General features: G+C 37.7%; 1 protein-coding gene across 2 annotated transcripts in view; it reads right to left on the bottom strand.

The window, feature by feature from the left end:
* The window catches only part of max (myc associated factor X), a 49,530-nt gene that overhangs the window by 11,586 nt on the left and 10,898 nt on the right, over positions 1 to 27,046 (bottom strand). For both annotated transcript variants that reach the window (XM_039742297.1, XM_039742298.1), the window contains exon 2: positions 5,763 to 5,870. In XM_039742297.1, the coding sequence (XP_039598231.1) occupies positions 5,763 to 5,870 (108 nt within the window). The remainder of the gene's footprint in view (positions 1 to 5,762; positions 5,871 to 27,046) is intronic.

The following is a 27,046-nucleotide window of genomic DNA, read 5'->3' as shown; positions in this document are numbered from 1 at the left end:
AAGCCAGTGGCAAAAAACACAGTACAACCTGAGACTTCCAGAGCTTGGGAACACTTTACTCTGAACGACGGAAAAGAAGGTGTGTTGTAAAATGTGTTGGTCTGATCTTGTTTGGAAGGAGAGCACAATGAAGATGCACAAACATTTGAACAGGAAACGTACAATTACAAGCTCTGTGGAAGAGGAAGACTCACTGTTATCACTAGAAGTGGAATGTTAACGCGATACAAATACATAACGCAGTGTTTGCTAGGTTAGGCATAATGACATGACTTTCGGTTTGAAGTGAGGAATAATTTGAGTCATAGTCCATCCTCCTATAATGCAAATAAAACACTAGCTTCTGTGACAGTTTTTGCCCACTAGCTAGTACATGCTCATATTTTTACTTGCCATATTTGTTTTTTTTCTTTTTCTTTTGACATGGTCAGTCCGCTAAGTTATAGTGCTGCATTACATGCTGGTAAACAGGTATAACATCAGCATGTATGTGTTTACAAAAAAAAGGGATGCTGTCAGAAAAAAAAGTCCCTGTCAGAAAACTTCCCCGTATTGTGTGCAAAGGAAATGAAAATCTCAGCAAGAGTGAATCCCACAGCTCATCAACTGCGACTGACAGGTTTACCACTCATTCAGAGTAAAAACACAGGAGCGGGGTGGAAAGTTCCAAAATAGTTGGCTACTGGCCTTCAAATGGCTTTTATACAATCTGGAAAGAAGGCACGATAATCTAAAAGTGCTGCTACAGCAAGCCTAGCGTAGCCAGTAAAACAGATTCTGTGGCCGGATCACACAGTTTCAAACACACCTGATAGCAAATGACAAGCAGCAGGCTGAGACGGCGTGTTGGCTGCAAGCAAGTGTACCAAAGAATCTGCACTGGTAAAAAAGTTTCCAAACACAAACAGGACCAAAGATGATGCAAAAAGATGAATTATCTGTTACAATTAACTTGACAAATTACATGAGTTTCACACTAATGAAACCACTTGCCTTACTGAAAAAGGAAAACAGTCTGGACATTTCCCTAACATACATCCATCCATCCATCCTCTTCCGCTTATCCAAGGTCGGGTCGCGGGGGCAGCAGCTTGAGCAGAGAGGCCCAGACTTCCCTCTCCCCGGCCACTTCTTCTAGCTCTTCCGGGAGAATTCCAAGATGTTCCCAGGCCAGCCGGGAGACATAGTCCCTCCAGCGTGTCCTGGGTCTTCCCCGGGGCCTCCTCCGTAACATATCACAACTAATTTCAAACATTACAGCAGACTTAAAAAAAATAAATAAAAAACAAGTCATGATTGTGTAGCAGATTCTTCTGTGTTGTTGTGGTGGTCAGATATTAAACGATGCTTTGCCAATAGACCTTTTTCACAGAAAATGAAAAAAAGCCTACATTTCATGTTTAATTTTTGAAGTGTGGGTTTATTGTCAGTCAGTCATTGTCTAACCTGCTATATCCTAACTACAGGGTCACGGGAGTCTGCTGGAGCCTATCCCAGCCAACACAGGGCGCAAGGCAGGAACAAACCCCAGGGCTGGGCACCAGCCCACCACAGTGGGTTTTTTGTGATTCTGGATGCATATGGAAATTGCAAGTTTAGCTAATTTATTGAAAACAGTTGTGTTTTTAAGGAAATATTGTGTGTGTTCATTGCACAACCAGATGTGCTACTGGGTATTTTATTTCTATTTATTTTCAATGTATTATTACATAAATGTTGTATAAAATCCTATATTTTGTTTAAAGCAGTTCATTAAAAAATAGATTTCTTAAAATTTATAGAAATATGTTTATTTGGTGAAAAGTTCCATTTTATGCCCTTTGTGTTTAACTGCAAATTATTTTTTTTACAACCGAACTAATTGATTAATCAACAAAATAATGGTTAGATTAATTGATCATCAAAATAATCATTAGTTGCAGCCCTAGTTAAATTCATCATTTATAAGAAGCTCCAATTCTCAGTCAGTAAGCCTCTAACGCTAAAGTATTAGTACACAAAAGTAGTATCTATTAAAGACATTCAATTGCATACCTCAATAATTAATTGTATTTCCACCTCCATATACCCCCACTAGTAAGATATTAAAAATATAGATTGTTTAATAATTTAGAATCTGCCTGTGAAATATAAATCACTCATCGTACAAATTGGAAAGTACGGTCCATTACCTGAACTGGTGATTTTCATATACATATTGTAGATGTTTGAGGTTACACACAATACATAAAAAGTTAAGATGCTTTGAGCATGGCATGGTGGCACTGTCACCTGAGCTGTAGTTTTGTTTTGTTGTTCTGATACATATGTGTAAGTGGGGCTTCACTTAACGACAGCCCTTCACCCTGGTTGTTTCCGGATGGGTATTAGGGATTGCCATAAACACCTGTTTTGGTGCCACCAGACACCCTGGCCACCTTTAGGTGGTGCGTTCAGGGTACAGCTAGAGAAGGACCCTTTCTGGACAGTGCTGAATGGGAGCGCCCCAAAGTTAAACTCGGTTAGGCAGTACCAGTTTTTCCTGTCGGGTCCTGACAGATGGTTCCACTTGCTTTGCTGGCTCTTTCACATATCACATTTAACACCGTAAATTTCTAAACTCGACTGTTATTTCTTGTTTTACCAGAATTGTCCGTTTCTGTAGGTTTATTGTAAAATTTATTATGCAGTGGATTAGTGGTGATTTATGTTAATAGTTTTGTGGGGTGTGTGAGGATCATTTGCTTGAATGTATAATTTGTTATTTGTCTTCATTCACATTTTATTACTACAGTTAGCTTTCTTGAGTTTTTTAGTACATTATTCAAGGATTTCTTATAGAGAGGTGGGAAAAGCCAAAGGTGAAGTACAGTCAAAGTACTGACATCTTTTTTTTTTTTTTTAAATCCTTATACCTAAACCATGGCCAACTGAGTAAGCAGTGCATCAGTCAGTATTTTAAATGATACGGACATGTATGGCCAGTTGCATTATACTATTGGATATTCTGATGAGGGCAAACACCTTCAGCTGGAGTGACACTGGTGCATCACACCAGTGGCAGATGCGGCAGCTTTCTTTTTGATTGCTAATGTGCAATGCGTGTGTGCACACTTATGTAATTTTCACTTGCTGCCAAATAAGTATCTAGTACTAGTGTGAGGCACAATTGTTTAAAGTGTTTGAAGTACAACATTCACAAATTAGTATATTAAAGTCAAAATGGATCACTCAAACCTTAACACTAACCATATTTTAAATAATGTCAATGACATTTAACAAGCAATATAGAAATTTTGAACCGTAATGTACTTAGGCATTAATCTGACACACTCACTTTCTCAGCAGATGCAATTCCCTTTTCTCTTCTTACAGATCCTAAGTATTACTTCATGATCAACTGCTGATAAGATTGCCATTGTCTCTGCTATATGTTCTATTTTATGACAATTAAATAAACTTTTCTGAACTGTCCCATAATACAACAGTTCATTCCATCAGCTTCATGCTTAAAGTTGTCAGAACTCGAGTTCTACATGTTGCACTTTCTATTATGTTTCCGGAACTGTGATAGAGGTTGTCAATGATTGGTTCTTGGGGCTGCTTCCTTATCATGAGTCCACGTATAAGTGTAGATCGCCTAAGCCTGTCTTGGGTTAATGATAAAACACTTTACGATAGCTGAACAAGTTGAGCTTTGATTGTAAAGCAAGGTTTATTCCAGCAAGACTTGTTAATCTATCTTGCAGATCTGACCAGATAATTTTGTGAATGTTTTTTCAGGACTACAGTAAGACAAATATCATGCTTATTTTGACAAAAACATCCAAATTATTTGGAAATGTACTTAGTTCAATGAAAATTAAAAAAATTTAAGGCCTACAATTTTCTTGTAAGGCAGGTAAATTTAGTCATATCCATCCATTCACTGAACCCACTTATCCAGGGCCAGATTTTGGGGCTGCTGGAGCCTATCCTAGCAAATAACCGAGCACAAGGCAGCGAGGAGACACACAGGCAGGCCAATTTTAGCATCACCAATTCGCTTAACCTGAATGTCTTTAGACTGTGGGAGGAAACCCACACAGATATGGGGAGAACATGTACACTCCACAGAGGGAGCTCCTGGGTCTCTCCTCACTGCACCACTGTGCCGGCCAGTTTAAGCATATTTTAATTACATTATGGCACATTTCTACATTTAGTAAATCATAACACAAATTAGGACTTTTGGGTTCAATTACTTTACTGACTTTTTTATAATTAGATTTTTTTCAGTTTAAATAGATGAACAAATAAACAAGTTCAGGGATATAGTTAAACGAGACACATTCTAAGCCTTAAAATAAAATGTAACCTTGACGGAATTGCTAGCTTTGTTGAAAAACTTAAATGCACAAATTGACTTGAAACCTGGTTGTCAAGATCTCGTAGCTCTTATGAAAATGATCCAATGTATACAGAAGCCCTCTTGATGCCCTAAGACAGGGGTGGTGAACTCCAGGCCTGGAGTGCTGCAGTGGCTACAGGTTTTCATTTTAACCTTTTTCTTAATCAGTGACCAGTTTTCACTGCTAATTAACTTTTTCCCCCCATCACTTCAATAGCCCTGTTAGAAGAGTTCAGCCCTCTGAATTGATTCCTTTCTTCATTAAAGGACAGCCAAGCAGAAATGAGATGTGAAACGAGCTAACAGACAACCAGCTAAACTGGGGCTTCAAACTCCAACCAATTTCACTCCAATCAAATTCTTAATGAGAAGCCAATTCTTGCTGTTAATTAAACCTGTTATTTAACTCCATGGCTTGTTGCTGCTCTCATTCTGCCACAGCACACATTTCAAAAACTGTTGTTGTTTTTCTGTTCATTCTAAGAGCACTGTCAAAATGTTTTGGTGACCTGAGAGATCAACCTTACCAAGACCATCACCTCTCTTTAATTTGAGATATTGTGCAATGGGCACAGGGGAGCTGGTCATGTGGTGGCTTGTTTTGTTTCTCATTGTTGTTTGGCTGCTGATTAAAGAAAAAGAAACAACTAAGGGCCCTGAGTCAAGTTAATTAAAAGAAGTAATCAGCAGCAAAAACTGGTCACTAATTAAGAAGATGGTAAGAATGAAAACCCACAGCCACTGTGGCACTTGAGGCATGGAGTTCGCTACCCCTGCCCTAAGATGTCAAATGTGCAGCGATGTAATTGGCTCATCAATCCATACTTTCTACATGTAAAGGTCTCTTTATGGAGTCACTGGGAGTATGGAGCTACAAGCAGTAGCAGTTCTTGTCTCATCTTTCATGAAGATGTGTTGTGCGAGTCATACTCCTACTGGCCAAGTGTGCCATCTCATCTTCTTAAAGAAACAAGCAAATTTACTCTGCTTATGACAAAGGAGCAACTTCAGAATCTTTCAGACTTCAATAAGCTTGATAATGAGAACAAGTACTTTATTCAATCACCCTGATTGCCTGTTTTTGTATAAAACATTCTTCCACTGCGTACTGCTCTAGTGCACACCAGCCGAGTAATACTGCAGGTGCTCATCATGGGCTCTTGATCCGCACCATGTCATAATGTGTTTTAGAATTACCATTTTAAAAAAATTCCTATGGGTGATGCTCATTTTTTTTTCCTCAGAACTGATACTGTTGTTGCACCATACCATCCCACCAAGTACACTGTGTAATTCATACCCTGAAAGGCTCAAAACAAAGTAGACTCCATTTAGTGATGTGCTACAAGACTAAAAAATAAAAAACAAGACCCAGTTGGAGGGCTGCTCATACCTTTTCTCCTTGTAGTGCAGGAACAGAGTCTCTAAGACTGTGAAAGCTGTCCTTGATGTGGTCCCTACGCTTTCGCTCAAGTGCATTGTGATGAGCTCTCTTGTCTGCCTGCAAAATGGAAACACATTCATTACTTTGGGCACGTGGCATCATGCTGTACAGGTCTGACGCACCTCTATTTATGTTGGTAAGAAAGTCACATACCAAAAGCAGAATGGGCTGCATCGGTCTTTCTTATGCTGCAAATAAAACTCAAAAAAGTGAAACAATTTTAAAGGAAATGAAAAGTTCCGACTAATATGAATATAATTACTTTTAATGACATCTCAATAGTGAGCAAAGCTTAGATGATCAATAGGAACAGGCAAAGAGCTTATCAAGAGTCAATCCCTGGACAAGGAAAACCGTTAATTTCAGTTCAAGGATCAAAATCTGACTGCTAGTGCATGACATTCGCCTAACATCTTCTATTGCCAAACTAGAGATAGATGGGATTCACAATATCAGTGTTCACTGTGAATTTTTACTAGAAGAATACACAGACAACACACATAAACATTGCTGACTTGTACTAAAACCCTCTATTAAAATTCTTTGTAACACTATGTAGAAAATTGTATAGCGAATAACTGAAAAACTGAGGTATTCACCCAGCTGCCTATGACACCTCCTAGCAGAGTCTAGTGCCACACTTTGACTCCATTCATGTTGAAAATCAGTCATTTGATTCTGGGGACTATACAGATGTTGTCTAGAGTCCATATAAAACCCCACAATAGGCAGAAAAACGTGAAACACACAGAAAGGACAGGAAGGTTTCAGTAAAGCTCAATAATCCTTTTTTTATTGTTATAACAGATGGGGGAGGTGGAGGATGCCAAAAAAAAAATCATGAGTAAAGAACATGGCAGCATGGTGGTACTATTGTTATTGCTGCTGGTTTATTAAACATAAAAACATCTGACAAATGACAGGAGACCACTCAGTCCATCAACCCAGATTGTTTGGCGAATAGTTTAAGTTGGCCGAGTAATTCAGCCAGAAACTTCTTAAAGGTTGACAAGTTTTCTGATTCAACTCCATGTGTCGCTAGGTTATTCCTGACTCCCGCAGATTTTTATGTAAAGGTCCCAACTTCATTTCTAATTGAAATTCTCCTCTCAAGTTTGCGATTCACCATTTAGTTGAGAGAGTTGAGCTGGATCTACTTTATCAATGCCATTGAGGATTATGACAATCTGGATTAGGTCCACATGCTGTCTCCTCTGAGTAAACTAAACAGGTTTAATTCCGAGAGTCTGCCACACTAAGACATATTCTTCAGTCCTATAATGCACTTGGTCCCTCTCCTCAGCACAGCTTCAAGTGCTGCTGTGTCTTTCTTGTACCATGGTGACCAGAGCTGCTAACAATACTCCACACGTGTTCTCACTAGAGCATTATATAGTCTGAGCATAACATCCCTCGATTTAAATGCAGCATACATAACGTTACATTTTATTTGCCTTTTAAATCGCTTCCACATACTGCTTAGGTGATGAAAATGTTGTGTCAACATAAACCCCTGAATCTTTTTCAGAGGTCTGTTCCTGTAGATCAGTGTCTCCCATCTTGCATTTTTAATTGATGTTTCCTTTTGTCCATGTGCCGCACTTTGCACTTTTCTACATTAAACTCCATTTTCCAAGTGTTTGCCCAACTCTGAAGCTTGTCCAGGTCTTTTTGAACTGTTTTTGCTGCCTCTTCAATGTCTTCCATTTGTCCAATTTTACCTTTATTTGTGAAATAGCACCAGCCCGGGAATCAAATCCTGGCCCTGGCATTGTTTAAAGCTTGCATTTGCTCAGTGTTGCTCTTAATTCTAAGCGTGTGTGTGAGAGCTACTGGCGTACCTAAAGTAAGCCTTGGTTCACATGTGTGGGGATGTTTGCGAGTATGCCCTGCAATGGATGGGTGCTGAACCTTGGGGCCGATTCCTGTCCAGGTCTCTCTCTCTCAGTGCAAGGACATACCATTTGGGTGATATGCATCTCTTAAATATTCCCAGCTAGTGCGTAAATCTGTCCCTTAGTCGACTGGAGTGATGACCAGGAAAAAAAAAAAAAAAAAAAAAATATATATATATATATATATATATATATATATATATATATATATATATATATATATATATATATATATATATATATATATATATATATATTCAACTAAGGGTTGAAGCTTTATATACGATTCAGCAGAAATAAAGAACATGGGAGGAAAAAATACACAAGACTTTGGAAGAATTAAAGGGAGGCCGCTCTGCACACATCCATTCTTTCATGATGGAAAGCGAAAGTAAAAGTTAACCAAACCCAGAATGACGCTCCTTTTTATTTACTGTTGGAATGCAAACAGCAAAGGTTATCTAGGAATGTAATTGTTAGCTTTGATAAGACAGGCTCAGTACTATGACAACGGGCCACACTCTACTGGTTTTCTTACAAAGCTGGCAGCTATCAATTTTAAAAGATGTTCAGATATTAAATTATTTTTATTTTCTGTCTGGCACAGGAAAGCCGCACCAAACAGCTTCGTTCCCTTTTGACTAGTCAGGAGAGTGATAGCTGTGGTCCGTACTGTGCCCTATAATTACTGTCAACATTCCTCCTATGTGATGTTTTTGTGGCGTCACATGGATACCTGTTTACTTCAAAGACGCATCTAGACTTGCTTCAGTTTCAAAGCAAAGTCTCACTAAAATGAACGATAACGCCTACAGAAGTAAATCTTTTTTTTTTTGACCAGGAAAATGGTAGTAACTCATATTTAAACTGTGAACTCAAAATTTGTCATTTACTTTTTTTTTTTTTTTAAAAAAGGATGTCATTTAAGTATTATGGACTGCAAAACTCTTGGTGTGTCATTTCGCTACTGCCTGTGGTTTTATCTTGCACAAAATGGCTAGCGCTGTTGATAGTTACCAGGAGACACCAACTCCTGCTCGGCCATGTTTACTTGTTAAATCTCACGCCCCAGTATCCTGCACATGTAAAGGCCTGTCTGACTTGCATGCAGACAGCAAAGATTGTGGTGATAAAGCTTTAGTCGTAGAGTGGGCTAAGAATGTGGAAATCCCTTTGAAGAGAGCGCTGCACTAATAATGTTGATACATGGTTCTATGCAGCAAGCAATTAGCCGGTCTAAGCAAGGCAGAGCCTTTGCTAGAACCTGATGTTCATAATGTTGGGGTGGTTATTACTTCTTTCCCTTTCTCCAACCTTTTTTCATCACCCACCATTCACCCACACCCTGGAAACAACAAGAGAGTTTTTGCGTAGAAAAATCTTGTGGTCCAATGATAGTAAAGTTGAACTTTTTGGCTTGAAGGCTAAGAGTATGGCACACCAGTTAGCTCACTTCATCACCCTCATAAAATAGGATGCTGGTGACAGCATATCATAAAAATGCTTTGCAATAGTGAGAACAGACAATACTTTCAGTAGTAAAGGCCAAATATCCACAGGCCAAAAGCCAGTGGAAAAACAGTCTGTACACTGCTCACCACTGTCAGAAAACTAAAAATATGGAAGCATGTTGTGTTTTAGCAGGACACTAACACAAAGCATGCTATCGGAGCAACACTGTGATGGCCTAAAATGAAGAAATTTGAGTTCTAATCTTACATTTTCACAAATGCTGTCAGAACATCAAGACCGCCACCTCTAAACCTTTCCCAAATAGCTAGACACAGCTAGAGCAATTCTGCAAGGAGAAATGGACACACTGTACTCCACCACAAGATGAAAATGGTGAAGATTACTAGCTCTTAGAGATGCTACTATCAAATCACCAACACCAGGATAACAACTTTATGTATTTTTATGTTTTGCTATTCTATTAAGAAGAATATTGACAATTCTTCAGTTGAGTGCATCAAAATTCCTTTATGCTTTTTAGACATTAGGACACATGGAAGTAGTACTTACCAGACTCTATCCCTGTTCGGACAGGATTAGTTTTACACCAGGACATGAGATAAATTCAGTGCTTGAATTGAGTTAGTATGCACCACATTTTCTCATTCTTGTCTTTAGAAGCACCGGTACGTACCATCAGTTCAGACCACATTTGCAACAATATGTCCATTCACAATTCAATTTGTACAGGACTAGTTTAACCTGGAATTATTATTATTATTTTTTTTTTTTTTTTACAGACTTTTTGAAGAAGATAAAAAGCTCCGTAATATTTACTGAGATGTATGTAATGCCCCGGGTACCAGCATACCTGAAACAACACCTGGCTGGGGCATCTAGTAGTTCATGAACCAAGGATGGACTACAACAGATAAGCTCCCAGTTGTTATGGGCACAGAGTCACACATCATTTACATGTGTGCGTGATTAGTGGCTACTTAACAATGCATTATATGTAAAAGCTCATCATCTTCTGGTTATTTATATGTAAATCAAATCAGTTTATTAGAACATTTTACAATACTTTGAGTGCCTTTGTTCTTCCGTTACACGTTTTAACCAGGAAACAAGTAAAAGACAACTGAGAGGTGAGGCATGCAGAAGGAAAGGGGTGATGGAAATCAAGAAACAGTGCATTCTAAATCTGAGACACAGTACATATAATGAAAAGATGAAGTAGCAGGAAGAAAAATACACATTATCAAGAACATAAGAAATTTGACAAATGAGAAAAGACCATTCAGTCCATCAAACCCATTCTCTATCCTCGGAAGTCCATCATCTATAAGCTAATCTCTACCAATATCTCATCCAGGTACTTCTTAAAGGTTGTCAGGGTTTCTGCTTCAACTCCATGTCTCAGTAACTTGTTCCAAAGTCCCACACCTCTTTACGTAAAGAAGTGCTTTCTGGATTCAGTGTAAAATGCACTTAATTTCCACTGATGTCTTTAAGTATGTGATTAAACCTTTAAGCTGAAATGATGTTGCTAGATCTACTTTATCATATGATAATAATATGACGGTGGCTTCTCAGTTTGCTGCCACTGGTTCAGGCCACCTTCGTTACATGTGAGCACACTTCAATCTTCTGAGTTAGGTCACATTTTTCAGGGTGTGTCTCATTGACATTGATCTCTAATCGCAACCTTGATGGGCCCTCACTCATTTAAATCTTCTCCAGACCAGTGTTTCCTAGAACAGTTCCGGTGCATAACAATCAGTCCGCTTCAAACTCCAAAGGGAACAAACCCCTCACTCTGCCTCTCCATTTTGATGGCCGCTCGAAAGCTAAAGGAGGAACTGTGTCTCAGATCTAAAGTTAGTTAATCTTGACTCCTCAAAACTCCAAGGGGAAACGCAACTGCTAATTATACCAAAGTGTGTGTTTATTTATTTACTTACTTTCTTATCTATGTATGTATGTATTTATTTATTTAAAGAGCTTCTGTAAAAAGCCAGATTTCTCCCTGGGGACAAATAAGTTCTATTTATTATATAGTGCCATTCATGTCTGTCTATCTAATTTAATTTCAGAAAATCTGGATGATATAATTTTTGCTTCATTAAGAATTCTGATTTAAAAAGGAAGTACCAGCACTGACTGGACAAATTACAATACTGAGTAAATAAGATTATATTATCCACTTCTCTGGTCATAGCCTTCTGCTGGTCCACAAGTCAAACAGGTTGAAAACTGCTGCTCTTAGCAGCACCAGAAAAGTCCATGAACCTAAGCATTTATTATTTGTGAAAAGTTTCAAATGTTATTTCTAATTGTAAAAAGTAGTGTTCTCATTTTTTTCTTTCAGTGCTCTTCTTAATTGGTGCTTTTTTATAAAGAGTCAATCCCAAAGAAAAGTACTAAAAATATATTGATTGTCATTACCACTTACCATATACATTCCATTTTATGTGTCAATCCAACATTTAGTATACTTTTCAAGAACACATGACAGTTTCTTACTGTGCAACCCACTTCAGCTTATTGACAAGACCTGTGGACCTCACTAAACAAAAAGGTTGAGAACCACAGTGTCAACCTGCTAAAATAGAATGTGTAGATGAGATGATTATGTCATTAAGAACATGATTTTTATTATTATTTTTAAAACAAGTTCTGACTACAGATGTCCCACAATTATTTCATCAGCCCCACTGACTCACATGAATGACTTAACTCAGACAGCACAGCGACTGTCAAGCCTGTTCGGAAGTTTCGATTCTGGCTAAATCAAAAGGTGTTGAGTTTCTTTCCTTTTTTTTTTCTCCCAACCCTGTGGATGTTCTTTTTTTTCTTCTTCCAACCGGTGTAGATAGCAGTTTCACAATGTGTCTTTCACTGTACTATACAAACACATTATGCAACTAGATCGTAACCATTTTAAAATAGAGTTTTACCTTTTTAAAAATTTGCCAGTCTTAACTGGTCTTACTGTATGAAGATCCACACCCATGCTCCATGCACTTACAAAACACTTCAAAAACTGAAAAATGCAAAACTTCGGACCAATTCAGAACAGCAAAGCCGAGATGTCAACAAGACACCAGAGGAGTAGGTCTCTACAAGAGCATAGGCACCATTGCCATGACAATTCAGTAGAGCAGTGGCACTATCTTGAGTAATGAATTAGAATTTAAGTAAATGAGAAAGAGTTACGAATGGTTTGCGGAAAGTCTTGCAATGGGTTACAAATTACCTGGACTTCATTTGTTAGTAATTCTTCAAAGAGGACCCCATCCCATTACTGGCAATATTCAGCAGCGATTTTCAGAGGGGGATTCCCCTCCTTGTATAGTTTCTCAACTGTACATGATTAGGTCGAGAAGACAATTTAAAAAAAAACAAAACAAAAAAAACAACAACAACAAACACTGGCACTGCTGCCTAAGAGGTGTGTGGGTACAAGAAAGGAGGCAGCAACGGTTTGACCTTGATTTGTTGTCACAGTCATAGCTCTTCTCCATTTTACTCATACATGTTGCATGGCCATGAACCAGATATGTATCTAATCTAGGATCACATCTGAAAGGGACTCAAATGTGATTTGAAAAGATCGCTTCACATAGCCTTGAAAACATCAGATTTGTGTCACATTGAAGCAAAAAAAAAAAAAAAACTAACATTTGGGTCCCTTCACCCTGCTATGCAGTCTAATTAAGAAAAGGGTTACAATGAAAACCTGCAGCAACAGTAGCACTTCAGGGCCGCTGGAGACCCCGGTGCAAGTATTAAATTGCTAATTTTTATTGCTTTTGATTACCAGAGCTTCCAATGTTATAAAAATGTAAAAGTGAAGTCTGCAAGCAGTTAAGTCAGATTCTACTTTGGGTTTGAAGCAAACGCAAAACCAAGTGGCCTTACAGATAAGGTGGCCTAGTCAGTTGAGTGAAGTACCTGACCAGGAGATGACCGAGTGCAAACAGTGGTTTCATTTAAAATGGACAGTCCCATCCACCTCTCATCTTAGTTTTGTTCATTAAAAATGCTCAACAATAAAAACAAACAGCATATTGTTCAAAAGGGGCTTTGATGACTCACTGTCTTCTTTCTAATCTTATTGTTCAAGCACAAATTCCATACTGATGTACTGATGGCTTGAACTTGCCAGTTTTAAGCGGCTTTAAAATATGGGGATAAAATCCTCTATATTCCCTACACTTCCAAAATAGCGGTAGATGTTTCACTAAACTGCAACTTTAATTTCAGCTCCAATATTTAAATACAATCGACAAACCAGCATCTCAGTACAATGAGCCTCTTCAACAGAATCCAATTAAACATTTACATGGTAGTCAACTTGTTTTTCCATTTAAAGATCCACAGGGTGAATGTTCATCAATACTACCATCATAGATGTGACCCTCCTTTAACACCACCTCTGATTCACCAAAAAGTCTGAGCCCCATACGCCTCAGAACACATTTGCACAGCAGCCCTTTTACATTTCTGCCTTTTTCAAAGCAGGTGGGTTTTCAGTTACAATTTTTCTTTTTCTGAAGCAGGGATATTACATGCATTATATAAATAAGGAAGTAAAAGTAACGTTTAAATGCAAATAGGTGTTTGAAAACTGACAAATGCCAATCCAGTTCAAAAGAAATAAATATTTTTGTTTTTGAATTTTATTTGTACCATTTACCCTCACTGAATTCAGTGAATAAAGAGGGGGAAGGACACTTGAGCTATATTGTCTTTTTACTATGTTTCAATCATTTATGGCTTTTTATACAATGCTCTTCAATCCATAGATTAGTAAAATTTATAATGGCAGTATTGAGAAAAAAAAGTATCATTTCATCAAACTTGGTCACAAAGCAAAACAAAATATTTAAGGCTCAGTACAAAGCAAAAAAAACATACATATGCTTTTGAAAACTTACAATGTAAACCACAGGGTTATGTTGAAATTTATACACACATTTTATTTGGTATTGGTACACTTCATTAATCCCAGAGAGGAAATTTTCTTTTTGCATGACCCCTGGGGGTCCGAGTGTAGGGTAAGCCATTGTACAGCAGACCCCTGGAGCAATTTTCAGGTTCAAGGCCTTACTCAAAAGGTCCAACAGTGTAGGATCCCTAACAAGATTTGAACCGGCAACCTTTCAGATACCAGTGTAAATTCTTACCTCTGAGCCACCACTCCGCCTTTTATGCACATCTCCTTGGAAATTTCCATCTTTATGTTTTCTTTAAAGTCATTCTATGTCAGAGACCAATAAAAAATAAAAATAAAACAAACACCTGATTGGGAAGGGCTTATTGGGGGATACAAATGTACAAGCCTATCCCTAATCACCCCTTGAAGATGAACTAGTTAATTGTTGGATGAGGCCCACAGGCAGTGAAAAACAAAAATGGAATAAATGGATGATTTGAAATGGATCTCAGCTCTTGAATCAGCATAAACCAGCACCTTTTGATACTGAATTACTATCTAGTTGTGAATGGAAAAGCAACATGTTTCAGATGACACAACATGCAGGTACTATGTAAACAGAAGAATTAGCATTCAGTTTTCTCAGTTTTGTGGCAATTCATCAGCGCATGCTCCCAACCTAAGGGGAATGATGGGCAATGAAAGCCCCACCAAAAAGTTTCAGAAACACAGACTGAATAACACAGTGAGCACAAAGGCATTGGGTTTCAAAGCACATTGTGTACAGATTGTTTTACAATTCACATAATTTGCATTCAGAATACCTGGGGGGGTAAATCATATCTCCTGGGTCAAACCATAAGATATGATTCATCCAGCTTGGAGGTGGTAAGGTAGGCATTGAATCATCATGATTCTCAAATTAACTTTCCTGCTTGGTATGAGCTGTACGGTACAGCAAAATTCACCTAAAACCTTCATGGTAATTCCCAGGGATCAAACCCTTCCAATACATTCTGGACCTGGCCCTTGAGTCCTTGCCAGTGGGCCATGCCTGGTACAACTGCAAGAGGGCACAATTGTATTTGATAGCACAACTAAAAGGAACAGGGGAGCTTCATTCAAGCCAAGAGTTTCCCAGGAATCTCCCCTCTATTTAGTAAGAGAGCTCAACAAAGCTTTAGTTCACACTTCCCTGCAACCATTCAGAACACAGCCCAGAACGGGACCACGAAAAAAAAAAAACCCAAGACAGGTAAACTTTTCCAATTGGTGCAGTCGCTTTTCTTGTCCTGGTTGGGGTGAACAGCTATCCTAGATTTGGAGACTCTAATTTTCATAGTTAAGTCACACTAAATCAATCCAGTAGATACCATAGGTGACAATTAGATAAAGCAAGGACAAAAGCATCCCCTGCATGTAGCAAAAACATAATTCTGGGATTCGCAAAATAGAAGTTGAAAAGTCGAAAAATAAACGTCTTGCGCAGCTAAATAACAATCAGTTTTTCAATATCAAATGGAAGGTCAAAGACCTCAAAAACGAGATAATATATAATGCCACCGACGCAAAAGCTTTGTCAAAGCTTGTGGAACAATATCACCAACTGCCAACTATTTGTATAAGCGTATTAATTAGCAGCCTCCTCTGAGAAAGCATTACATAGCCCTCCAAAGGTTCTGTTATTTAAAAAAAAGACACTATTTGAAATTACAACTAGCTACAAAAAATGGTCTATACAAAGAAAAACAAATGGTGTGAAGAAGCACACAAGCATAGATATATACACAAAAGGGGATACAGATCTAAAATTAAAAGCGTACATTTTTTATCAAGTAAACCAAGGCTGAGGTAAGAGCACAAGCATTTGTTTATAAGCTTTGCTGTAAGAAATGTGTACTTGATGCAGAAATGGGGTTGTGTTACTGTGTCCTTCCCTTCTCCAGCTCCACAAATGTAAACGGCTTAGCAGCATGCGTCATGCTAACTGCAACAACTACCAATTATGACTTGATCAACAAAATGTAAAGACATTCATCAATTGAAACAAAATTCAGGAAATTATAACCTCAGTAAGCAGGAATCAATCTGTACTGTGCCCCATTTTCCATGAATCATGCACTTCTGTGCCCCATTACTGTGCGTGATACATAACCGAACTAGCATCTTTCTTTTCTGTTTAATTTTTTCCCCCATATGCTTCTATGAGTGTTGCATTTTTAATTATTAACTACTGTACATAGTTCAGATGCCAAATTGGCTAGCATCAGGAAAAAATTCTGGTGCCAAGGGTGACACACGCATCATACAGTTATCAGTGTTTTTGTTACAACGTAAAACAAGATTTTCTTCTTTTATTAGTGGGTGTGCACTTGCTGCAAAATATTAAACAGTCAACATATATGATCTACTCTGAACTACAACCATATACATTCTAAAGACAGCATGGATTATGCAGATTATTACATAGATGTACAACATGTGCAGAACAAATTACGGAGATTATGAATAAACACCTGTATTTTATTAATTTAATAACAAAACAGCTTCTCTGCTATGTAATAGAAAGTGAAGGTCTATCTGTATATCCAGTCCCTCAGGCTTTGGTGTGATTACTCAGTTTGGATTTGAGGACATGATTGAAAGAAGAAGGGTGAGTGTGAGGCATGCGAGGAGGAATAATGACGTAGGGGGCATGCCGAGAGTCAAATAGGAATTGAGCAAGGTGCCTCGAAATGACAAGAGCCTGAGAAACAGGCTTTACGCAAACAAGCTTGGCAGATGAAGCTGCAGTCACTAGAGGTTCAGACACATGAGGATACAGAGAAAAGATACAGAGTGCAAAAGATCTCAAGTATTTTAAAATGGTGGCATGGCTTGTACATTACCTAAATACAACTTACACCGTGTTAAAATATCATTATTATTTACAATTGTAATGTTTTGAAGGAAGGAATTTACTTTTAAAGGATTCATGTAAACTTGGATTGTTTATACATTTCATTTATTTTTTTTACTTAAACAGAGTGTATGACAAGTAATAGCACATACATATCACCCTACCATCACTAAAATAACATCCAAAGTGGGGGCTTAATGGGCAGTACAGAGCCTCTTCCTCCGCCAACACTGGAGTACATACTATGGATTACTGCTGTCACCAGAGCCAATAATTCAGTTTTGAATGTTTTATAGTAAAACACGTGTCCATATTACGCATGTTCCAATTTGGGTTGAAAATTTTAAGGGCTAGCAAAGAGGCTGTTACTGTGCCATTTTCACAATGAAACTTCAGCTAAACTTGCATAAAGACATTATTTAATTGTTAATAATACATTTTATTATTTTTAACTACAGAAAAAAATAAAAAATATACATATATATCACTCTCCATATTCCACCCACTTTAAAAGATGAGAAAATATTTGTCAATAAATATAATTAAAAAAATAAACACTCCCCCCATTTGTTCATGAGCTTCATTGCTATTGTAGAATACAATGCTTACTCATCCCAGCAGGGGGTAGTTCCAAGTACAGGTTAAATTCCGTTATAGCAAATACTGAAGTAACTAAATTTGCAAAATAATGAATATTTTTTGTGGGCTCAGACAAATGATCATACGGCATCATTTTAAACAAATTTTGTTTTAACAAAATGCAAATTTCAGTATAACAAAACGTTTTTTCAACCAAAAATGGCAATGCAAAAAATTCTTAATGCCATGCCTGCATTTTCAGTGCCGAGTCTCGGGACACCTGAAACAGGCTGTCTCAAAGAAAGACACAGTCTACTGCAAAATTTCCAGTCTGGGGCAGTCTCAGCAAGGCTTGCGAGAGTGTACATGTCATACAAATATAGCTGAATTCAGAGTCAGCACTCCACCTCGGTAGTTGTGTTGTGTGTGGGTACCATACCGTTGAGTTTCATTGCGCTTCTCAGTTTTCTTTGAGATTAACAAAAACATGAGAAATAGCTTACGCCGAAAGAAAAAATTAACAATCCTAGAAAAAGAAGATTCCGGAATGAAGAAAAATGACATGGCAAAAGCATTCAGAAGTTGAGCCTTCATCTTCACCCAACATGTTGTTTTCATTCTGTATTTTCATATCAGTATTTCTATAAAAAAGAAGTTGCATCTAACATCTCATTTTCTGTCCGTATTTTCATACCCATATTTTTTTTATACAAAAAAACTCATTTTCTATCCATTATCCAACCCGCAAAATATTTTTGCCACTTAAGAAGTGCTTTTTTTTTTTTTAAATATACAGGTATTGTCAAGCTGGAGTCACAGAGTTGCACGAGAGACAGGAAGAGGAGTTCAGGTTTTCAAGGAAAATTCAAGTACTTTACTATTGTAGAGAGAAGACAGGTACAGTCTAAAGACTTCATTCAAAAAAGGAGGCATTAGGAACTGCGACACAGGCAAGTGTCCTGCTTTAGCTCACATCTTCAGATTAGAAGAACACCAGTGGCTTCGAATCACTGCTGTGGCAAATGTGGTCTGGAGATGAGATATCAGGAGAGTGTGAGGAAAAGCAGATTAAAGCCTGGTATTAAATGTTCTAAATATTATGCGACAAGCACAAGCCTGATCCTGCAAAGGACAACCTATTACTTTGCCCTTAATTTACTATTTACCAGATGAAGCAGAGCAGCTACAGAACTACCCTTGCGCCATTGCTGTTAGAGATAGTGACCCTGGTCACAACAGTAAATGTATTTCCCCTATATTTATTACTAGCAAAATACCCGTGCTTCGCAGCGGAGAAGTAGTGTGTTAAAGAAGCAATGAAAAAGAAAAGGAAACATTTTGAAAATAACGTAACATGATATGATTGTCAATGTAATTGTTTTGTCACTGTTGTGAGTGATGAGTGTTGTTGTTATATATATATATATATATATATATATATATATATATATATATATATATATATATATATATATATATATATATATATATATATATATACACACACACACACAGACACACACACATAAACACAAATACATATATATATATATACATACATACACACACACATATATAAACATATATATACATATACATACATATCTACATATATACACACACAGCTATTTCAGATCAGTGCAATACGCTGCTTGTTAAAATGGATAACTCCGCTCTTACGTGCAAGTCTGCGGGATATTATGAACTATCGTATTTGTTCAAGTTCTATTTAAATTTTAAATAGAAGGAATTTTTATTTAGTCGACAGAAATATCTTTGGTAGGAATGGTAAAACAGACAGGAATATTATTCGTGAATAAATCAACTCAAACCTTAAACAACTTATAATATTTTGCTCTCCATAAAAATATATCCTGTCTAAATTATACAAGTTAGAAATAAAGTAAGCGTTAAAAGAACAAACATTCAAATTTCTTTACTCTTATGTAATTTTATATAAAAATAAACTTATATTTTAAATATCCCAAAAGATTTTGCTCTCCATAAAAATATATCCTGTCAAAATTATACAAATTCAAATATGAACATGCTGCATAACAAAACCTGGAAATATAAATAAAATGTGTTCCTTTCAGCAATAACAAATCAAATCATTCAGTTGTCTTTGCTCATATGTCATTTTAGAGCTGGACGCCTGGCATCTTTTTGGCCACAGGTTCGTTTCTGTTTGCTGTGAGGTTCTGTGTTGTGGAGATTCTCAGGATGGATTGCAGGTGCTCATCAGTGAGGCGACTCCTGTGTGCTGTTTTGTTAGTCTTTATCACTGAGAAGAGCTTCTCACACAGATATGTGCTACCAAACATGCACAAGGTTCGAGCCGCATGTAGACGGACTTTTTTTGTTCTTCAAAGTCACCAAAGCGCCGTGCAAACTCAGTGCGCAGTGCGCAGTTTATCAGCAAAGTGCGTGTTTGGGAACACCGTAGTGACGACTTGGTTTAACATTACTTGGCAACAGGGAAAGTGGGGCAAATTGCACTGGTGCATTTGTGTCTCCCATAAAAGCAGCTTCACTTGAAATCACTTTGTGATTGTGCACAGGTAAAAACGTCCGCTGAAGTGTCAGATTCTTATTTAATTATTCTGCTTTCTGTATCTTCTGCATTGCATTCAGGTTACCCTGATGTTTTGTCTCATAGTGCCGTCTTAGATTAAATTCTGTAATTACAGCCACATTAGCTCCACAAATGAGACACACGGGTTCAGTAAACATATACTCAGCCTCCCATCGGTTTTAAAGGCTCTATTTTCAGAATCAACTTTTCTCTTCAGCATCGTGTGAGCTAGCTTCGCAATAACTTGCAGCATCATAAGCTAGACTTGATTAACGCGGTGTTTGGCAAGGCAGCTGAAGCGCTGCATTATGGGATCTGTAGTTTATTGTGTTACCAGCGCTTCATATACCCGGCTTTAATAACAATACAGTATATAAAATGATCTCGGGGCGGATATAATTACGCCGGGCCGGATGTGGCCTGTGGCCCTTGAGTTTGACACATATGGACTAAATAGAACTTGAAAAGATATATTTTTCAAATGTGATCGCGCAATTCAGATAGAGTTGACGCACTACAGCCTGCATGCCTCAATAAGTCATCCTCCCCTCGCTCTTACTTTTTTACCGTTCATCTAATGAATACACTGAGTATGGCTTTACCAAAACAATCATTGATGGCGAATAAAGTATCCATTATTCGAGTATGTAGATCGGGATATATATATACCCGCATATCGCAGCGGAGAAGTAGTGTGTTAAAAAAGCTAGAAAAAGAAAAGGGAACATTTTAAAAATAACGTAACATGACTGTCAATATACAGTATTTGTTTTGTGAGTGTTACTGAGTGTTGCTGTCATCAAGGATTTGATTATCATTATTTCTTTCAATCAGGTTCGTATTTGTAGGATGTGTTGTGTTCAAGTTACATTCCGTGTTTGTCAATCGCTGTAAAGATGACAGGTTTCATTCATCGATTCGTTTCTTACTGCATCAATAAACAGCTTGTCTTCTTCTTTATCTGAGACCTGACACACTGCATGCACGGGTTTTTTTTACACTGTCTTCCTTTAGCGGGACATTGACTTTTTCCAACGTGTGCTTTGTTTCCGCAGTAGCTGGATTTATGAATATGCTTGTATGTATCAGACGCTTCATATTTTTGCTGCCTTTTCAATTGTGTAATTCGGTTTCTGTTCAGCGCTCTTTGGAACTGTTGCTTTTATCTGTGCACTCGTCAGTTCACGTGAGCACTCGGTGTACATGCATCGAAGGTTCCCAGCTGTGCTGGTGCCATCTCGTGCTATGTCCATGGCTGTATTTAATGTTACCTTAGTCCTGGCACTTAAAACTTTCTCTCGCAGTTTCGCTGAGTTTGTGTCAAACACCACCCTGACCATCTCATCTTCCTCTCCATAAGCACAGTCCTTCACCCGTGAATATTTACCCATGGCAGTTTGCTATTGGATTGCCGCTGACGGACGGCCTTATATGGGCAGGCACTAAATTACAAACGCCAGCGGCAGCCTGTCTATTAACTTAATTTAAAGTGTAGGTTTACATCGTGCTTTGTTTCAGTAGCAGAACTCATGAATATGGTTGTATATGTCACTTTCGCTCGCTTCTTATTGTTTCGCTGCCTTCTCAATTATATAATGCATGTTTTCTTCAGCGCTTTTTTGAGGTCTTCCTGGTTTTCAATGTACTGCGTGATTACGTGGGAGGCGTGATGATGTCACACGAAACTCCGCCCACGGCGTTAAGCTCATCTCCATTACAGTAAATGGAGAAAAACTGCTTCCAGTTATGACCATTACGCGTAGAATTTCGATATAAAACCTGCCCAACATTTGTAAGGAAGCTGTAAGGAATGAACCTGCCAAATTTCAGCCTTCCACCCACACGGTAAGTTGGAGAATTAGTGATGAGTGAGTGAGTGAGGGCTTTGCCTTTTATTAGCATAGATAAAAAAATTTCTGTTATAATGAAATATGTTATGGTCCCATAGGTTTCATTAAGACAGGATTCCACCTGTATTAAGTGCATAGAGTTGCATGCTTTCACCTGAGACACACATTATGTGTACAGTAGAGCTTTGGCTAAACAATGCCGCCTTACAAATAATCTTGGACTGCAGTCCTCCACCAAGATCTATACAGCTTAATGGAGATGGCTGGCCAGCTTGCATTTTGTTAGCCTGTTAGTTGTATTCTCTAGTCGTGCGAGAAAGTGCAAGTCTTAGGCTTCTTGTGCATTAATTTAAAATTTTCATCCTCCACTGTTTGTGAACTGCTAATTAGCGGTTAATGATTATAACTCATATGTATATAGATTTTTTGCAAGTCTTTTTTGGATAAAGGCAGCTGCTAAATAATTTTGAACCACTCGATGACAATTACAGTACAACAGTACATTGAATGGTTCAAGTTGTAGAACATGTAAACACAGTAAGCCAGATCACATAAGACAGTTTCTGTCATACCCCTAATGCTTCCAGAACAAGTTCTTGAGACCCCAAATGAAATTAGTAGGTGTGTGGAAGGACAGGCAGTGACATTGCTCTAACTTCTGCCAGCATAACTTGAGCTTCAACAGTACATAATTTTTTTATATTTGACCAGATGGCTTAACTAGGCAATCTGTACACAATTTCCCCAGCTCCTCTGAGGCACACAATGTTAAGTACTCTCTTCTCTGCATTCTCTTTAATCGCATTTGCTTAATGAGTGTGTGGACAATGTGAAACATCATTAATGACAATACTAGCAACCCAACCAAAGTGCAAGTTGGCTGTTACTGGAAGTGATGCATGAAAGTGAAAAAGAAACAACAATATTACAGCAACTCCTAGAGTTACATAATCCCAATTGGAACATTTCCAAATTTTCAGTTCTCATTTTGCTCCCTTGCTTTATAATTAACTGGAGCAATTGGTTTTAATTTGTCATCACTATTTTCTTTCTCCTCTTGCATGCAGGATGGGACTTATCCTACCCTGGTGGCCTTGTTTTCAGATATCACTTACTGAAATTAAACTGTTCTCTACATAATGTAAATACAATTTGAAACTACCTTGCATATATTTATACATATTATTCTCTATATTACATGATGACTCTTTTTTACGCTCCACTATTTTGTTCAGGATAAATGTTGTGTTTCTTTTTTATAGTATACTTGTAATGACTGCATAGCACTCTATAAGTGAAAATAAACTTTACTAAGAATAAGCAGAAAGAAGAAATAAAAATATTCAGAGCTTGGACATGAATATGATGCACCTATCAAAAAGGAGTAAAATATAAATATTTAGAAATTACACTGTATCCGACACAAACAGGTAGTGACTGTGTGGGTTTAAATACTAGCGAAGCACAGTTAATGTGTCCAACAGAACCAAATGGAAGTGGAGAGGACAACTGTATATATACTGTAGTTCACAAGATCATTTATTTTCTCATGTTCTCTTCTGTACAACCCTTAGTTCTCCACTGTTTGAACTTCACTCCCTCATACAAAGTTCTTCCATTCATTATTCTCTCTGTATAATCCTTATTCCACACAGCTCCATAAAACGTTTTACTGATAGCCGCAACCTCACATGATCTCACGATGCTACTGGAATAACAGGCTGATCCTTTATGTACCACTTCTGGTCTGTCTTTTGTAAAAGGTAATTTACTTTTAATTACTAATAATTATTTTTATCTTTAAGATTTCTTTATTTTTTTCAATAGACACTGCATGTTCTTTTCTCCCGTGTTTTTTAAATTTTATTTTGTACAATTTAATTCCCTGAAGAACACTATACAAGTTCCCATTAATTTTTATATTTCTTTCTGTCCTATTGGTACAGAATTAATTCCTAAGTGTGTCTTGGATCTATATACAGTCAACCCTCGTTTATCGCGGTTAATCCGTTCCAGACTCTGCCCGCGATAAATGAATTTCCGCGAAGTAGGATTCTTTATTTATAAATCATTTTTTTCGCAGTTTGAGCATAAAAAACCTGTTTACTACCTTCTAAATACATTTTCTAACATTATTAGAGCCCTCTAGAGATGAAATAACACCCTTTAATCAAATGTTTAAACTGTGCTCCATGACAAGACAAAGATGACAGTTCCATCTCACAATTAAAAGAATGCAATTATATCTTCCTCTTCAAAGGAGTGCGCGTCAGGAGCAGAGAATGTCAGAGAGAGAAAGAGAGAGAGAGAGAGAGAGAAAAGCAAACAATCAAAGATCAATAGGGCTGTTTGGGCTTTTAAGTATGCAAGGCACCGCAGGACAAAGCAACTACAAGGAAGGCAGCAATGTGAAGGTAGTCTTTCGGCATTTTTTAGAGGAGCGTCCATATCCTCTAGGCCAGTGTGCGAACAGCCCCTCTGCTCACACCCCCTCCATCTGGATCAGAGAATATCAGAGAGAGAGAGAGAGAGAAAGAGAGAGAGAGACAAGCAAACAATCAAAAATCAATACGTGCTGTTTAGGATTTCAAGTATGAGAAGCACTGAAGCATGGGAAGCATATCGTATATCATTGAGGAGTTTTATTTAATATGTAATACGTGCTCTGATTGGGTAGCTTCTCAGCCATCTTGCAATAGTGTCCCTTGTATGAAATCAACTGGGCTAAGCAACTGAGGAAGCATGTACCATAAGTTAAAATACCCACTGTCTCTGCAGAAATCCGCGAACCAGCAAAAAATCTGTGATATACTGGGCTCACCCACCTTTTAGGGCGACCGACTTTTAAGTTGACCACTTCTTAAGGCAATTTAATATGTAGATCAATTTGATATTTTATACAAACTCACTAATTTGGTTATATTGCATTTGAGCGGTATTACTTTAATACTCGTAGTTTCTGTTATTTTTGTGATGAAATGTAAACTTTTTTTCTATATTGAGGTCGCCCTTTTGAACCCCCCCTGATATTTACTACGCGGTGAGGCATTTGTACTCCATCAACATTAATTATTTCCAGAGACATAATTTTGTCTATTTTTCCAGCGCATCGCGCACAAAAGCAAGGGACCGATGGGAGCACCAGAACTCTGCTCACATCATGTCGTTTCATACCGCAAGCTGCAAGTAGTAAGTCTGTGATAAGCGGAATACCGCTACGCTTTGCACTCACGGGACGGAAGGACAATCCCGACCGCTTTTATATAGTAAGAAAGAAGAAGAAAATATCGCACAGTCTGGAGAAGAAAATCATCTTTTACCTGGAAAAATGAAACTACAAACCCCATCGTGCATTGCAAAATGGACGGGGCATGTGTGAAATTCCGCGCCTGCGTAGCACTCACAGGACGGAAGGACAATCCTGACCGCTTTTATATAGAAGGATATTTAGATATGCTTACATTTAAAATCTGCGATAGAGTGAAGCCACGAAAGTCAAAGCGCAATATAGCGAGGGATCACTGTATGTATATATATATATATATATATATATATATATATATATAGAGTAATCCCTCGCTATATCGCGCTTCGACTTTCGTGGCTTCACTCTATCGCGGATTTTAAATGTAAGAATATCTAAATACATATGACGGATTTTTCGCTGGTTCGCGGATTTCTGCGGACAATGGGTCTTTTAATTTATGGTACTTGCTTCCTCAGTTTGTTTGCCCAGTTGATTTCATACAAGGGACACTATTGGCGGATGGCTTAGAAGCTACCAAATCAGAACATGTATTACATATTAAATAAAACTCCTCAATGCTATAAGATATGCTTCCCGCACGGAACTTGATTGTTTTCTTGTCTCTGCCTCTCTCTCACCCTCTCTGACATTCTCTGCGCCTGACGGAGGGGCTGTGAGCAGAGGGGCTGCTTGCACAGAAGCTGTTTGCCTAGTGGATACGAACGCACCTCTTAAGAAATATATATACAGCCCCTCTGCTCACACCCCCTCCATCTGGATCAGAGAATATCAGAGAGAGAGAGAGAGAGAGAGAGAGAGACAGAGACAAGCAAACAATCAAAAATCAATACGTGCTGTTTAGGATTTCAAGTATGAGAAGCACTGAAGCATGGGAAGCATATCGTATATCATTGAGGAGTTTTATTTAGATATAGATAGATATAGAGAGAGATAGATAGATAGAATATGGTATTTTGCTTTAATAACCCTCTTTTTGCTTTTGGTTTATTTAGGGAGTTTTCTGTGTAATCTTATGGCCAACTTTCCCATGTCATACAGACTCCGTTTTATATGAACTCTTTGTAATTAACTTTTGTATGTCTAATTAGTTTGTTTCAATATATAATTTTGGTAGTTTAATTTCTTGACTATTCTTTATATTTTATGATGATCACAATTGCTTTCTAAATATATCCTTTTTTTCATTTTCTTTTACTTTGAACGTACATATTTTACTGTTTGCTGGTTATCCTTTATGCCTTTGTTCGTTCTATGAATATAAGCAGGTCATTGTTTTTACTTATACACCAGCTATGCAGTCATTTGAAGGGATCTTAATATGCTGTAGGATTTATAGAGAATATGATGAGCTTTTATAATGCACTTTTCAAATCAATTTTGTCTGAAAATTACTTTGTCAGGATTGTGCCATTTGTGCTTGCATTTAGATCTATATATCTATACATCTATGATGTATTCTTGACTGACTGAATGACAATTTCCTTATTTCAAAAGCTAAAAATGAGCGGGATGATACATCCAAGTCAGTAAGTATCTGCAAAGGAAGAACATTTCAGTTTATCAAATATTTAGGAGTGAACACTCCCCCATAACAGAAAAACTAAATACCCCAAAACTATAAAAACACCTTGACAGATCTGATGGAAATTTGGTGACATTATAGAAAAACGTAAATTTGCCAACACTTTCTTTTATTTCTCAATATCAGTTAACAACAGCGTTGTAGCAAGGGTGCTATTAAAACGCACCACATACTTTTCTCAGCACAGTGCT

The sequence above is a fragment of the Polypterus senegalus genome, chromosome 18, assembly GCF_016835505.1.
Source record: "Polypterus senegalus isolate Bchr_013 chromosome 18, ASM1683550v1, whole genome shotgun sequence".
In the NCBI taxonomy this organism is placed as follows: Eukaryota; Metazoa; Chordata; class Cladistia; order Polypteriformes; family Polypteridae; genus Polypterus; species Polypterus senegalus.
This window is presented reverse-complemented; position numbering and strand designations above follow the sequence as displayed.